Genomic DNA, 15460 nt, shown 5'->3' on the forward strand with positions numbered 1-15460 from the left:
ATAATTTTAAAGTAGAGACTTGATTTGGAGGGGAATTGGATCAAAGTGCTAAGTTTCCTTAAAATACTGAATCTAATCCTTATCAGAAGATCAGCTTTGGGTGACGGGAAGGGGAAAGAAGTTTTCTGGAAAAAAAAACCCTTAGTAAGGTGTTGTTTGCCTTTTGGCAAACACGTTAGTGATAGCAATAGAGGGATCCGAAGCTTGTTTGACTGTCTTTGACAAAGACGGCTCTGGTTTCCAGTTTAAGCAGCAGCCTAATCAGCTTATACTCTTGTGCAAAACTGGTTTTTATTTAGTACGATGTATGAAGTTAAACCCGAGGAATAAGGAAAGTTGGAAAACTATGGTTAAGTACACTTTTCAAACATACTTAGGAGTCTTTTCTAATTTCTAGGACACCAAGAAAATCTGGCTCTAGTCAATGTAAAAGAAAAGAAAAAAAAAATTAAGCTCACGCTGTTCAGTCCTAGACATTTAAAGGACTTTTTGCCTTTGCTTTTTAAATTTAAGCAAAGAAGCTTAAAAAACCATGGCAGATGTGGACCCAGATACATTGCTGGAATGGCTGCAGATGGGACAAGGAGATGAAAGGGACATGCAACTAATAGCCCTTGAACAGCTATGCATGCTGCTTTTGATGTCTGACAACGTGGATCGTTGTTTTGAAACGTAAGTACATCCCTTCATCATCTTCCTTTGGGGGTGCTGTAGTGACATGTACATAACATGTTCTCAACCATCTGCTGATTTGAGTTTGTATAGAATTTTTCTTCAGTGAGTTTTAAAACTTATCTTCTGAAAAGTTTCTGTAGTTTTGCATTTACAGTCTTCTGAGAAATAAAAATTGGTAGGTAAACTAACTCCAGTAATAATTGTGATGACACAAATACATGTTTGTTGACTGAAGAGGAATTAGTAGAGAATGCTAATTCTACCCCATAATCTGATTGATTCAGTTTCAAAACATGTTATGAACTGAGAAAATGCAAATACTGCTTTATTTCTGTATCAAGAAATTGACCTGAAATTGATATGAAAATACAGATAATAATGAATACATTTCCAACTGCCCTTTCTTCATTGGTAGTAAGTCTTAGGACACTGTTTTGTTTTGGCATTGTTGTTTTTGGGGTTTTGTTGTTGTTGTTGTTGCTTTGGTGGCACTGTGTGGCTTTCTGGATTTTAGTTCCCCAACCAGGGATTGAACCCAGGCCACTGCAGTGAAAGCAAAGAGTCCTAACCACTAGACTGTCAGGGAATTTCCTGTACTTTTTTTTTTCCCCTTGTACTTTCCTTAAAGCAAATCATGGCTCTGTAAATTTCAGTTTGGAGAGGGTATAAATTGAATGTTAACCACATGGCATAGTTTTTGGAATAGTAGAAGCAGATTGAGATGTGAGAGTTTAAGTAATTTTATTTAGAGGATTATGTGGAATTTGTGCAAAAATGTAAAGGAATCATTACTAGATTGGACATTAATGCCATTTTTTTACTCTTATGTTGTACTTGCCCAGTTAGATTAACCATTCTTCTAAATGCTGAACATGTTTGGTTTTTATTTATTTTATATTTATAATTTTGAATTCTGGAGATAAGTAAATGAAAACTCAGATGCTTCTATATTGGTTTTAATGCCATTTTGAAGTAATCAGTAGAAAATGTTTGAGATGTTGACAAAATTTGTTATAAATTATCTTAATTTCTTTGAGGTGGGAATAAGGCTGTATTACTCACTAAATTGATGTATTTTTTATCATCTTCATTTTTGAATTAATCACTAATGAAGATGAATTAATAAATGAATAGTTAATCATCTTAGTTGTAAGTCCCATTGAGGCGGTACTATTAAGATAAAAATCCTTATGAACAAAGTTTCCAAATCGCAGTCCGTGACTCATTTATTTCAAGTAGTTATTGTTATTGGCAAACTTTGAGAACATAATAATTTAGCCCCTCTAATAACACTTGTTTTGGTCAGAATCAGAACAGTGAAATAGATTTTTGAGCATTTATAGCTTTCATTAGAGGGTTTTCATTAACCTGAGAATTACTTTTGGTATTTTAAAAAGTCGAACATACCAGTCACGTCAACTATCATATCCTCCATTAAGCACTAACATGTAGTAGTAGAGGTATTTGTAATGACATTTTTAATAAGTGTCATTATATTAAAACAATTTTAAAGGAAATTGTTAAAATGTCAAACTCATCAATGCAAAATCCTACCGTCCTAATATAATTGTTATTCTTTTCATTATCCTTTCCAGACTTTAGTCATATTTGATATAATGTGGATGAAATTAAAATCAGATGCAATTTATATTTTTTATTTACTAAGTGAAGATATAAGAAAATTTCATATTGGAATGGTTAGCCCTGTTTTATTTAGCATATCAGTAGTTTGTCTATCAAAAGTAGACATTTGATTAAATTTATGACAGTTGTTTTTTAAACCTTTAGCTTGCTTTCTTCATTCAGTAGCCAGATTTTCTTGTTGTCAGAAGGAAAATTATCTTTAGTTTCTTTAAACCAGAGATGCAGCATGGTGAGGTGGAAAGAATGGCTGTGTGTCATCAGAGACCTGGGTTCAGATTCTTGGTTTCCTAAATGAAGTTTACCCCTTGAGAGCTTTACTTTCTTCCTCTGTAAAAATGACAGTAATCTCATATCTGGTTTGCTCCTTGTGAGGAGTAAAGGAAAGAATGTATGTGAAAAGTGTTTTGAGTAAAGTGAGCTAATTTAATGTCATTAAATATCTAATGTTGAATTTTATTTGGAGACTTCATTTCATGAAACTGTGGTGGGTTTTGAAGAACCTTTAAAAATTCTTTGAAACAGTCAACAAATAAGACAGGGGAAAAGGAGGATGATGTGCACATTTTAAATATGGGTGAAAATATCCCTTTTAACTTAATTTCATAAGATAGTAGCAAGTAGTCCTTTTAGTTACATCAGGTAAAGCAAAAGATGCCTATATGTTCAGATAGGCTTTTGTCTGATTAGTTTTGATTAGTAGTTATATGTTCGTTTAGTCAGGAAAGGCATATGATGTGGTAAAAATAATGGCCTTTGGAATGAGATAGACATGGGTATAGGTTTTCATGGAGATTAAATGTGATAATACAAGTGAGATGCCTAACATAGTGCTTTTCACATAACAGTTAAGTGTTTTTTTTTTCTTTAACTTAATATTGTACATGGCTATCCATTTTTTTGTACCCATTCTGACTTTTTTTTTTAATTTATTTTTTGCTGTGCTGGGTCTTCATTGCTCTGCAGGCGTTTCTCCAACTGTGATGAGCAGGGCCTCCTCTTCGTTGTGTTGTGCAAGCTTCTCATTGCCGTGGTTTCTCTTGTTAGGGAGCGCAGACTCTAGGCACTTGGACCTCAGTGGTTGCAGCCTGTCGCCTCAATAGTTGCCACACAGGCTCCAGAGCTCAGCAGTAGTGGCGCGTAGGTTTAGTTGCTCTGAGGCATTTGGGATCTTTCCTGACCAGGGATTCAACCCGTGTCTCAGGTGGATTCTTTAGACCACTGAGCCACAAGAGAAACCCCCTGACAGTCTTTTTGAAGTTAAGGGCTATACATTTTCTGTGAAGCTGTGATACTTCTTACTAATGCCTGAACTTAACAAGGTTATGCTCTAGAAAGTGAAATTCAAGTTCTGAGTTAGTTTTTGCTTTCATCTGTGATACATTAGTGAGCTAATAAACTTAATATAAGTTATACATTTGAAATAAATTTATTGAGTTATAAATGAGTGGTTTTGCATTCACATCAAAATAGGTGATCATTGTACATATTCTTAAAAGTAGATAAATCCTGGGCAGTTGTAGATCCTGCTACTAAATCTTCAAATAATAAAAATTCATCTCCCCAGAAGATCTAGTAAATGGAATATTAGGGATAGTGCTTTTAGTCACCAGAAAGCTCATATTTAAAAAATAATCATTTTACTTCATTATGAAGACACAGAGGATATACAGTAAAGTGTAAGTCTCTCCCTTTCCTGCCTCCTGGGTGACCAGTTCTCCTCTCCAGAGGCAACCACCATTAATCATTTTCCTGGTGTATCCTCCCAGAGAGAAATATCCCAAGAATGACTGCCTCAAGTTTGAATTCCAATACTAAATACAGTGGTAAAAGCTTCCTATTGTGTATGTACAGTAAAAACTATTTAAAAATACCTACAACAGTGATAAGTCTTTTAATCTATTAAATTGTCTTCCTACTTTTTATTGTTAAAAAAAAAATATGCTGACCAAAGCAGTTAACAATCTCTGCTCTTATGGTGCCTAGTAGTTTATAAGGAACACGTATTAAATAATTATAGAAATAAAATTGTGGTTACAAGCTTTGATAAGTGCAATGAAGGAAAAGTTCAGAGTGCTGTGACAGCAGGTAGCAGGGGCATGACCTGGAGGAATAGGGGTAGTCAGAGTGGTCTTTGAGAAAGTGGTTTTTCTTAGAGATATGAAGGATGAGTAAGAATTTAAAGGATGACGTATGAGGTGGTGGGATAGAAGGATGTTTAAAGGGAAGGCAACGTGAAGAATTTTGAAGTGGGATGAGCATGTCGTGGTTGAGGAATTTGGAGAAAGGTAGTATAACTGGGCATGGAAAGCTGTCTGGAGAACTGTGCTGAAAGTTGGGGCAAGATCAGATGGAATCTTGTGTGTGCTTTTGGTTTTTTCTTAAGAGCAGTGATGTAAAAGAGTGAGTGATGGGATTAAATATGTCTTTTAAAAATACTAATTTTTTCTGCTCTATGGATAATAAATGGATGATGACAGAATAAATGCTTGTAGACTTAGATTTTGGAGGTAGAATAGTCAAATAGTTGAATGATTGGATGTGAGAGAAAGGAAGAAGACAGTACCGTGGATAATTCAGATTGCAATGGATGATGATGCCATTCAGTGAGAGAGAAAATCAAAAGAGGACCATGTTTTTGTTTTGTTTTTTTGACCATACCACATGACTTGTGGGATCTTAGTTCTCCAACCAGGGATTGAAACCAGACCCCTGCAGTGAAAGCATTAAGTCCTAACCACTGAACCACCAAGAAATTCCCAGGAGGACCATGTTTTTGAGAGGTGGAGATCATGCATTTGGATTTGGCTAGATTCTCATATCTGCTTTGCATTTATTGTGTTGCATTATGTTGTTTTGATTACAATATATGAAAAAATTATCATCCTCCAATAGATGTAGCTGGGAAAGGGAGGAATGTGGTAATGATGTTTTTACATAATTATGTATAGTCTCCTTTGATATCATACCCAAAGTGGGCAAAGTGATAGTTTCTTAAGAGTTAATTATAATGTGGATTCTGAAATCATTCAATGAACTTGTACTCTTATAGATTAAAATCTATTGGCCTGTTTGGTACTTTGAGTGGGTTTTGTTTTTTTTTTAACCCATGTATAAGTTTAAAAGATCTTGCACTGGTCATGTGAAAAATATTGATCTGATGAGTTATACAGATATTCCTAAGGTTGCCATATGCCATTCTACACTGTCATAAAGTCATATTTGTTATTATAAGTACTTAATCAGAAAAGTCTTCAAATAATGGGATGCTGTCAAGCTCATGGTGGCAGGAGCCAGTTTTTCAAAGTTGTAATTTTTGCTTGAAAGCTCAAATGTTATCATTGGCAGCAAATACTGTCAGTTGTTTTTCCTTGAGGTGGAATGCTTGCTTGGTTAATTTTTGAGGAAATGTTTGCTAGATATCCAAGTCTGAGTAACCACAATTTGTCTAAAGTTCTTTCAGGTAACAATGATGTTGCATGAAACAAGTGGCTAGTTCAACTCTCCAGCATTTCCTTGACACAGCCATCTTTCTTGAGTATGCAGAAGTACTTTATGCTTACTTCCCATTTGTTTAAGTGGGATATTAAAAAAATATGTATGAAAAGGTTTGAGATTGTGTGACAGAAACCAACACAATGTTGTAAACTTTTTAAAAATTAATTAAAGAGAAAAGGCTTGAGGTTTAGTAAAATATATGTATATATATATATATTTGCTTTATCAAAGTTATTCTGTAGTGAAATTGACCTTTTTTTTCATGCTATAGCTTGGCAGTGAAAATACAAAACGATTACCAATGGTACAGTTTAATGCTGCTGCCTTAATTCATGCTAAAGCACCAGCAGTTTTATCCACCATTGCTTTTACATCATTAGTGCACATGTCAACACAAGAAAGAGAGTGATTAAAGAAGAGGAAGGACAGTTGTGCTGAACATGGGTGAGAGGTCAAGTATGGTGAAGACTCAAAGATGTCCTTTGGATTTAGCAACATTCTCAAGATCATTGATCTTAATGAGAGCTGAGTGGAGTGGTTTGAGGACCAGATTTGAATGGGTTGAGGAGTAACAGGAGGAAATGGAGACTGGAGTGTGGAAAAATTTTTTGAGAAAATTGTACTGGGAAAAATAGTATGGGGCTTTTTCTTTTAGCGGTCATAGAGGACAGAGAATGGAGAATTCGTAGTATGCAGATTATGAGAAACTGGGAGAGCATTGGCTGCTGTCAATAGCAGTGCTTTTTAAACTTTAATGTGCATACTGTGAATCACCTGGGGATCTTGTTAAGATGCAAATTCTGATTCATTTGGTCTGGTGTGGTGCCTGATATTCTGCATTCCTAGTATGTTCTCAAATAATGCAGAAGCTGTTGGTCAGAAAAATCCCACACTGAGTGTCAAAGCTCTGATTCACTGGTGAAGAAATAGACTTATGGTAATGTGTTTTTTATTGTAAGGCAGGAAAGATGAAGATTTTTAGGTTTGATGGGAAAAACTGAAGAGATTTCTGTCTGATGACATCTATTTTCTCCCTGAAGTAAAAGATTGAAAAGAATGGTAACATTGAGAATGGATTTGGGGAAATGATTATGTTCATGTAGTGCTAGTGACTTCATAACAGATGCCCCTGCCTATAAGCTAACAATACGCAGAGCTACAGTCATAAAATATTTTTATGGTATTTTTCCCCCCAGTTTTATTGAAATGTAATTGATTATAGTCTGAAATACTGATTTGACTGTATCATTTCCTTTTATAAAATCTTTTGTGCTCTTTACCTAGTGAATACAATTTAGATGCCTTCAAAGACCTCTGCTGTATCTCACACATACATGCTATTACTTTTGTTTTCCATTGCGAAGCATAGTGCTTGGTGTACAATAGCTAATATCCAGATACTGAACACATTGAAGAAATCCTGAACAACAGCAGAGTCTACATACTGGAATTTGACTCCTTTTTCTTTTAGAGGGAAAGCTGTAATTTTTAACTGTTATGCCAGGAGTTATTGTTAGTTAAGAAATACAAAGTCCAGAATGGGAGCAGGGGCAAGAATGGAATAAAAGATAAAGTGGGTCAAAAGATGTTATTTATTATCCTCAGGAAACAAAATTTATTAATCTGTTACATTTAAAATTTTTAGTTTTTAATTTTAATTTTTTTTTTAATTTTTAGTTTTTTAAAAGTAAGTGTTCAATTTACAGACCGTATTCAGTAAAACATCACTATTATAGATAACTTTATTTTTAAAATGTTTATATTCTTAAAATTGTACATCTTCTGAAGTCTTGGCCCAAGTCCAAGTGACATAGTGTGGAAAAAGCATATGGTAGTAACAGTATAGAAGATATTACAGTTCTCAAGGGAAATTCTTCGTAACCTCATGAAACTTTTTTTGTTCTTGTTTTAAGTTATCTCTGCTTCCATTAGGGAAAGATTCTTTCGTCATTGCAGGTAGTATTTTGGAAACTTGCTTAAGTTGGATTCATCTGAAGATTCTACTTAGTCTCATTTTTGTGGTTGACTGGTCTGACAGTAGTTCTGTGGAGACTGTGAGCGATCTTAAAGTTTCCTAATTTGGCCACCTTTGGGTCTGTAAGTTGGTCTAGTATAGTACTGGATTGGATTTAATATGTAAAAGTAATTTCTACCTATGATACAAGAGGTAAATATTTAGCGAGTTTAAAAGTTTTAATAACTCTTTAATTGTGATTAATCTAAACTTCTGTGCCATAGATGTATTCTTTCAGTACTATTCAGGAAGGACTGTGATTATTTATACATGCAATTTAATTTTCTCTTAACTTTTTAAAAATTACATATGGATTTTGACAAACACAGAGTCGTGTAACCACCACCACAATTGAAATTCAGAACAGTTCTATGGAAAATGAGAGATAAAAGTGGATTTACTTTTTGTGTTGTGGGAAGGTGTAGGCCAGGGGAAGGAGACCTGATGGAGACTGGGCTAGGATGAAGGCTTGTGTGTTGTGGGGGTGGAGACATGTTAGAGAGGGGCTGGGCATCAGGATGAAGAAGCAGATCACTAAGAGAACTGATGGGATCCTTTTGTTTGGTTTCTCTTTCCATAAGCAAGAAAGTTCTTACCTTTTCTTGATATCATTCATTCAGGAATAAAACTTGAGTATCTTCCCATATGCAGAGAACCCTGTTGGGTGCTGTGTGAAATACAGCTCTATTCCCAAGGAGCTTGCAGATTTTAAGGAGAGAGTTATAGTGGACAACAGAAAATGAAATATAAATATAAATTGTCAAAGTAAATTAAGACCAAAAAAAAAAAAAACCCAAACCAGGAGTCCTGTTGTGGATAGTTAGAAAGTAAGCCTGAGACTCAGGAGGTGACGTTTAGGCTCACAGGAAGGATGACAAAGAAACAGCCACGGGCAGAATTGGGAGAAACACATTTTAGGCAGAGGGAGCATCTCACACATTAGTATCTGTTTATTTTTATCTTTCTATCGGTTCATCCTGCTGAGTTCATCCCCAGTTCAAATCTAGCACCACAGGGTTCATTCTAGTTTTCTTTTTTCTGTGTTTGCGTCTCCAGGCTACAGTGAGAAATCTGGCTCCCATTGTCCTCAATATATTTATGTACTTATTTATTTGATCACTTCCCTTGTCTGTATCAGTTGCTCCTTACCGGGACATGCCCCTATACAAATGCTCTCTTTGTCTTGCTCATGCTCTTACACGTTATTCCAGACAGACTTCCTCTTCCCTCTAGAAATACCTTCCTCAACAGTGGTGAGGAAACATCTCTTATGTGAAACATCACAAGTGAAACATCTCTTATGTGGATGTCCAAGTGGCTATTTCAGTAGTTTAAACAAGAGTTTGAAGTTAGTTTAGATTAGGTTTGTAAAAGATGGTGTGGAGAGAAGTGGACAGACTTAGGATATATTTTAGAGAGAAAATTGTTGGGGTTTAACTAACGGATTGGATGTGTAATGTGAGCAAAATTAAGGGGGAGAATGAAGGACGATTGTCAGGTTTCTGGCTTTCTGGATGGTTGTGACATTTGCAAAGCAGTGATTTGGGAGGAAGCATATTTGTTTTGAATATGTTTATTTTAATATGCCTGTGATAATTCTAAATAGAGATAATGATAGTGATTTAGTTGGTCTGGGGTAGAGATAATATTTTGGGAGTTTTCACGGTATGTAGATGAGATTTATATACATACACGGTATGTAGATGAGTGTATAAACAAAGGGAATAGATGAGATCAATTAGAGAAGAGAAGGGAGTTTAGAACTGAGGCTAGAATGGAAAATCAAGGGATCACTAAGCCAAGAGAAAGTTGAAGACAAGGTGTGAAATAACTCATTGAATTTTCTTGATTATGTGAATTTTTTTCTTCGTGTCTGTTAACATGGATTCACACCAAGGGAAAGTTGTGTTTGTGGTTTTTGCCTGGGAAAAAGGAAAGAAACATGAAGGTCTTGTTCATAAGAACATAGTCAGGTGCTTGTTGAATTACCATGAAACTCAGGTTGAATTTAAAGACCTAGATGAAATACCTATGAACACAGGGTTACTTTGGAAATGATAGAAAGAAATTGATACTAACCAACAAGTAAAAAGATGGTTTTAAGGCGTTATCATGATGACTGTCTTAAAGCATGCTATCAAGCAGAATGTTAAAAAAACAGCACTTGTTAATAATTTGTATTAGTTGCAGTATGAACTTTCAAGTAATATAACTATAGTTCTTTCAACTATTTTGTACTTTTCAGAATCCATTAATTACTCTTGGAATGTTTTCTCTACTTCTTTTGTTCAATTTATAGTTAATTTGTATTGTTGAGGTTTTTGTAAATTGCTTTGGTTTCTGAATTGAAAAACTAGTGAATATGCCTAAAATACCTTCTCATGATTGAAAAAGTAACTCAGGAGCTAGGAAAACAAAAATTTTTTTTCTTGTCCAACAACCAGAAGTTTACAACAGATATTTTGTACCACACCTTTAAAAAGTTCCCAAAGCAGGTTTTTATTATACCTGGCATAAAATAAGCTTTTACTTACGCAGATTACTTTTATTTTCTTTTTGAAATAAAATTAATCACAGTTAAAAGCTGAGAATCTGTGTTGAGAACTTTCTGGTTTTTTGTTTTTTAATTGTCCCTCTTTATACTTGTTAAAGAACACAAGCAGGGAACATAGCTTATTTCCCCATGAAATATAGGTAGTTACACTAAACATTTCTCTTAAATTTTGTTTTTTGATAACTAGTTTTTTTGTACTGTGTAAGATAGATGAATAATTTTCTTATTCTTAAAATAAAGCATATGGTACATTCTTGCCATTTAATGTGACAACTATCAACTTAAATATTTTATTCTTTTTTCAAAAGCTACTGTTTTCTCAGGGAGGGGGGGAAACTACTTTTTAATAAGACTGTGTTGTTTCTCAGTAGTATTAACACTTTTACAATCTTATCTCTTCAGTATATTAATACTACTTATGCCAATTCAGAGAGCAGTAAAAATGCTTCAAGATTTCAATATGCTAGTCATTCTAATCTTCCCTGAGAACTACTGGACTGTCTTCCGTAATCTAATCTTATCTTCCTCCGCAGACAGATTACAAGTAACTAAATTGGGAAAGGAATATGTCAAGGCTGTATATTGTCACCCTGCTTATTTAACTTATATGCAGAGTACATCATGTGAAATGCAGGGCTGGATATGAATCACAGGCTGGAATCAAGATTGCTGGGAGGAATATCCACAACCTCAGATATGCAGATGATACCACTTTAGTGACAGAAAGGGGAGAGAAACTAAAGAGCCTCTTGATGAAGCTGAAAGAGGAGAGTGAAAAAACTGGCTTAAAAGTAAAAATTCAAGAAACTAAGATCATGGCATCCAGTTCTATCACTTCATGGCAAATAGATGGGGAAAATGTGGAAACAGTCAGATTTCATTTTCTTGGGCTCCAAAATCAGTGTGGATGGTGACTGCAGTTATGAAATGAAAAGACGCTTGCTCTTTGGAAGAAAAGCTATAACAGACTTAGACAGTGTATTAACAAGCAGAGGCATCACTTTGCCAGCAAAAGTCCGTATAGTCAAAGCTATGGTTTTTCCAGTAGTCACGTACAGATGTGAGAGTTGGACTATAAAGATGGTAACGACAACCCTATATGCAGGACAGCAAAAGAGACAAAGATGTAAAGAATAGACTTTCTGACTCTGGGAAAAGGTGAGGGTGGGATGATTTGAGAGAACAGCATTGAAACATGTATATTACCATATGTGAAATAGATGACCAGTCCAAATTTGATGCATGAAATAGGGAACTCATGCACTGGGACAACTCAGAGGGATGGGATTGGGGGGGAGGTGGGAGGGGGTTCGGGATGGGTGGACACATGTACACTCGTGGCTGATTCATGTTGATGTATGGCAAAAACCACCCCAGTATTATAAAGTAATTTGCCTTCAATTAAAATAAATTAATTAAAAAAATAGAAGGCTGAGCGCTGAAGAAATGATGCTTTCGAACTGTGGTGCTGGAGAAGACTCTTGAGAGTCCCTTGGACTGCAAGATCAAACCAGTCAATCCTAAAGGAAATCAACCCTGAATATTCATTGGAAGGACTGGTGCGGAAGTGCTAGTACTTTGGCCACCTGATGCAAAGAGCTGACTCATTGGAAAAGATCCTGATTCTGGGAAAGATTGAGGGCAAGAAAAGGGTGAGACGGAGGATGAGATGGTTGGATGGCATCAGCGACTCAGTGGACATGAGTTGGAGCAAGCTCAGTGAGGAAAGGAAGGACGGGAGAGCCTGGCATGCCGCAGTTCGTGGCGTCATGAAGAGTTGGACGTGACTTGGTGACTGAACAACAGCAACAAAACAGTGTGACCTAGGTTGCCAATGATGTTGGCTAATAGAACCCACTTGGGTTTAATCACTGCATGCAAGAGATCTGTATCTTTGATAATATTCCTGCTGCTGGACCCCTAAAGTGAACATCATCCAAGCAGAGTAGAAAGGGCAAAGTTACTTTGGCATCCATACAGATATTTTTTAAAAACTACCAAAGTTATGTGCAGACTAAAATTTGGACGAAAAACAATTCAACTGAAATGTTGAGAATACAGTAAGCTCTCTGTATCCACACCACTTAATTTATGAACTTGAATATCCTGAGATTTTGGTGTCTACAGGGGGCCCTGAAATCTTTCCTCTTTGAATATGGAGGGATGACTATAGTGCCTTTTGTGATATCTGTTGCTCATTTAAAGTTTAGCTTATGCAGGTAAGTTCAAGTGTTTGATGGCATATAACTGTGATCTCTACTAAATGTAATTTATGTTTTTTTATCATTTAGGTGTTGAAAAACATTGATTTAAAAATGTAAAATGTGTTTTTGATAAAGCTGTCTTATGCAGGTTTATATAGCAGACATGAGCTATTCATAGGAGGGAAGGGGAGCTAATGTTAATTAGCTTAATATGGTGCCAAGGTACTGAGCTAGGTGTTGAATGTGTATAATTTCATCAAATCTTCATAATATTCATATAAAGTAGATACTGTTTAGATATCACCTTTGGTTTACAAATGAGGAAACAGGACCGGAAAGGTCAGACAGCTGTTGTTCTGTGTCTTCCCCTGGTCTGTTAAATCCCAAATCAGCATTTGTTCCCATGAAACATGAATTGAACAATTCCCATAAAACATGAATTGAACAACGTTCCTGGCATTCAGGAACTCTTAATGTAAATAAGGAAATAAAATGATACATTAAACAGTGTGGGTACTGTTTTTACGAGGCTTTAGGAACACGAAAGTACCACTTAACTATTTGGAGAGGTTAGGGAAGGTTTTACAGAGTTGATGTTGGAGCTGAGTATTGAATAGGAATGTTTTTTGAACATGATTTCAAGTTAATGCTGCTACTTTAAACTGTTTACAACTTGATATTTTCAGCAATGATGAAATTAGCATGTGAGTGTTATTATGGAAACAAAAGCAATATGAGAAATATTACCTAATATACATGTGGAAAGGAGTACTGAACATAATGTATTATGTGATAGTTTTTTCTTATGTTATATTGGTGACTTTTGGATGTTAAGAATTTAGTAATCCTGAGTGTAATATGATTTCTTTCACTACAGATGTCCTCCTCGCACTTTCTTACCAGCCCTCTGCAAAATTTTTCTTGATGAAAGTGCTCCAGACAATGTGTTAGAGGTAACAGCCCGTGCCATAACATACTACCTGGACGTATCTGCAGAATGCACCCGAAGGATTGTTGGGGTAGATGGAGCTATAAAAGCACTTTGCAATCGTTTGGTTGTGGTTGAACTTAACAACAGAACAAGCAGAGACTTAGCCGAACAGTGTGTAAAGGTGAGTCTTAATTATTTATTGGTACATTTGAAGATTTCTCAGAGAGTGAAAAGTACATTTTGCAAAAAAGCTTTTATTGAGAGTGGTTGAGAACAGTGGAAGTCATAGTCCTTGTGGTACAAAAAGAGATCCCATATGCCTTGGGAAAAGAAATCTTTAAAGAAAAATTGTAGGTCACTGGTGGTGCTTTTCTGTGTTGCCTCAGTGCTGTTTGGTTTCTGGTAGCCACTAACCTGTTGATATAGGTTATTTCTCATCTTATCCAAAATGACTTTATATGCATGTGTTAACGACAACCGTGACAACTAACACTAATCTGCTAGGCATCATTCTAAACACTTTGCCTGTATTAACTCATTTAACTTCATGACAACTCTGTATGAGGTAGGTGCTGCTAATATCATCACTTATATTTTGTAGGTGAAAAAAATACAAGCATAGTGAGATTAAGTAACTTGCTTGTGGTGAGGCAGGTAGTTAGTGACAGAGAGCCAAGATTCAGTGATGAGTAATTTGAAGATTAGGAAGTCTGATTCTAGGGCCTGTGAATTTAATTATTTTGCTATACTCCTGTTAGAGTTAGCTGTTTGATTTTATTCCTGATGGGGCTAATTATTAACTTTATGTAACTCTAAAAGCATCAGTACTGGTAAGTAGTTTATTGGAGCTGCTTGGTGAACATATTTAGACTTTATGTGATTCTCTTTTTTTTTTTATTCCTAAATATTTTCATTCTTTTTATGATTCTTGCTGCTCTAGTTCAGCAATTTTCAAACTTTTTGTCTTAGGATCCCTTTATAAGTCTTAAATTATTAAGGACCCGCGAAGAGCTTTTGTTTATGTAGGTTCTACTTGTTTCTATTTACCATATTAGATATTAAAACAGACTTTAGAAACATTTATTCATTTATTATAAAATAACAAGCTCATTATGTGTTTACATTACATTTTTAATGAAAATATACCCCGAAGAAAGAGAAATTTAGTGAGAAAAGTAGCATTGTTAGGCATTTTTGTGAGTCTTGTTTGAAATGTGTGACTTAATAGAAGACAGCCAGATCCTGATATCTGCTTCTGCATTCAGCCTGTTGCTCTATCACATTTCATATAACTTTCAGAAAACTCTACCTTATGTTCCTAAAGGAATAAGAAAGAAAAAGACAATTACGGTTATAGTATTATTATGAAAAGAAAAAAATCAGGGACCCCTGAAAATGTCTTCCCCGTGCTTTAAGAGTTGTTTTTATAGGTGTTAATATCTTGACTTTCTTCTCTGTGTTTGTAGATGTATTTCTGTCTGTGTCTGGCCTCAGAGGAAGAGGTATCCGTTTTTCTGTTCAGAGTTTTTCCCCCTCTTGCTCACATCACTTCAGTTTTCTTCCAGAACTAGGACTTTACTCCATTGCATATATTCACTGAGCTATACTTTCAAACTTTTTCTTATCTGTTAATACCCTGCTCTCCCTTTCTCTCTTTCTTTTGCAGATTGTTAATTCATTCTTCAATTCTAAAGTGGTAGTATTTCCTAAGGTTCTGTTTTTACCTTCTTAAAGCTATATATTTAAGCTTTAAGATGAGATTTGTCTATTTGCCTAGACAGTCTCATCTGTGAGCATCAGTACCATTCATATATAAATATATGCCCTTTACATCTTTATCTCTAGAAGCGACTTCTCCCTCAAGTTCTAGACTCCATATTCAAAGGCCTGTTGGACATATTCACCTGGTTGCCTAAATTCATTGTCTTTCGTTACAGATAAAC

General features: G+C 35.3%; 1 protein-coding gene across 5 annotated transcripts in view; it reads left to right on the top strand.

Moving 5' to 3' along the window:
* Positions 1-513: 513 nt before the first annotated feature.
* The window catches only part of HECTD1 (HECT domain E3 ubiquitin protein ligase 1), a 71692-nt gene continuing 56745 nt past the window's right edge, over positions 514-15460 (top strand). For all 5 annotated transcript variants that reach the window (XM_043489797.1, XM_043489800.1, XM_043489798.1 and 2 more), the window contains exons 1-2: positions 514-672; positions 13464-13698. In XM_043489797.1, coding sequence (XP_043345732.1) covers positions 533-672; positions 13464-13698 — 375 coding nt within the window. In that variant the 5' untranslated portion in view covers positions 514-532. The remainder of the gene's footprint in view (positions 673-13463; positions 13699-15460) is intronic.

This window comes from Cervus canadensis, chromosome 17, assembly GCF_019320065.1.
Source record: "Cervus canadensis isolate Bull #8, Minnesota chromosome 17, ASM1932006v1, whole genome shotgun sequence".
Classification (NCBI taxonomy): Eukaryota; Metazoa; Chordata; class Mammalia; order Artiodactyla; family Cervidae; genus Cervus; species Cervus canadensis.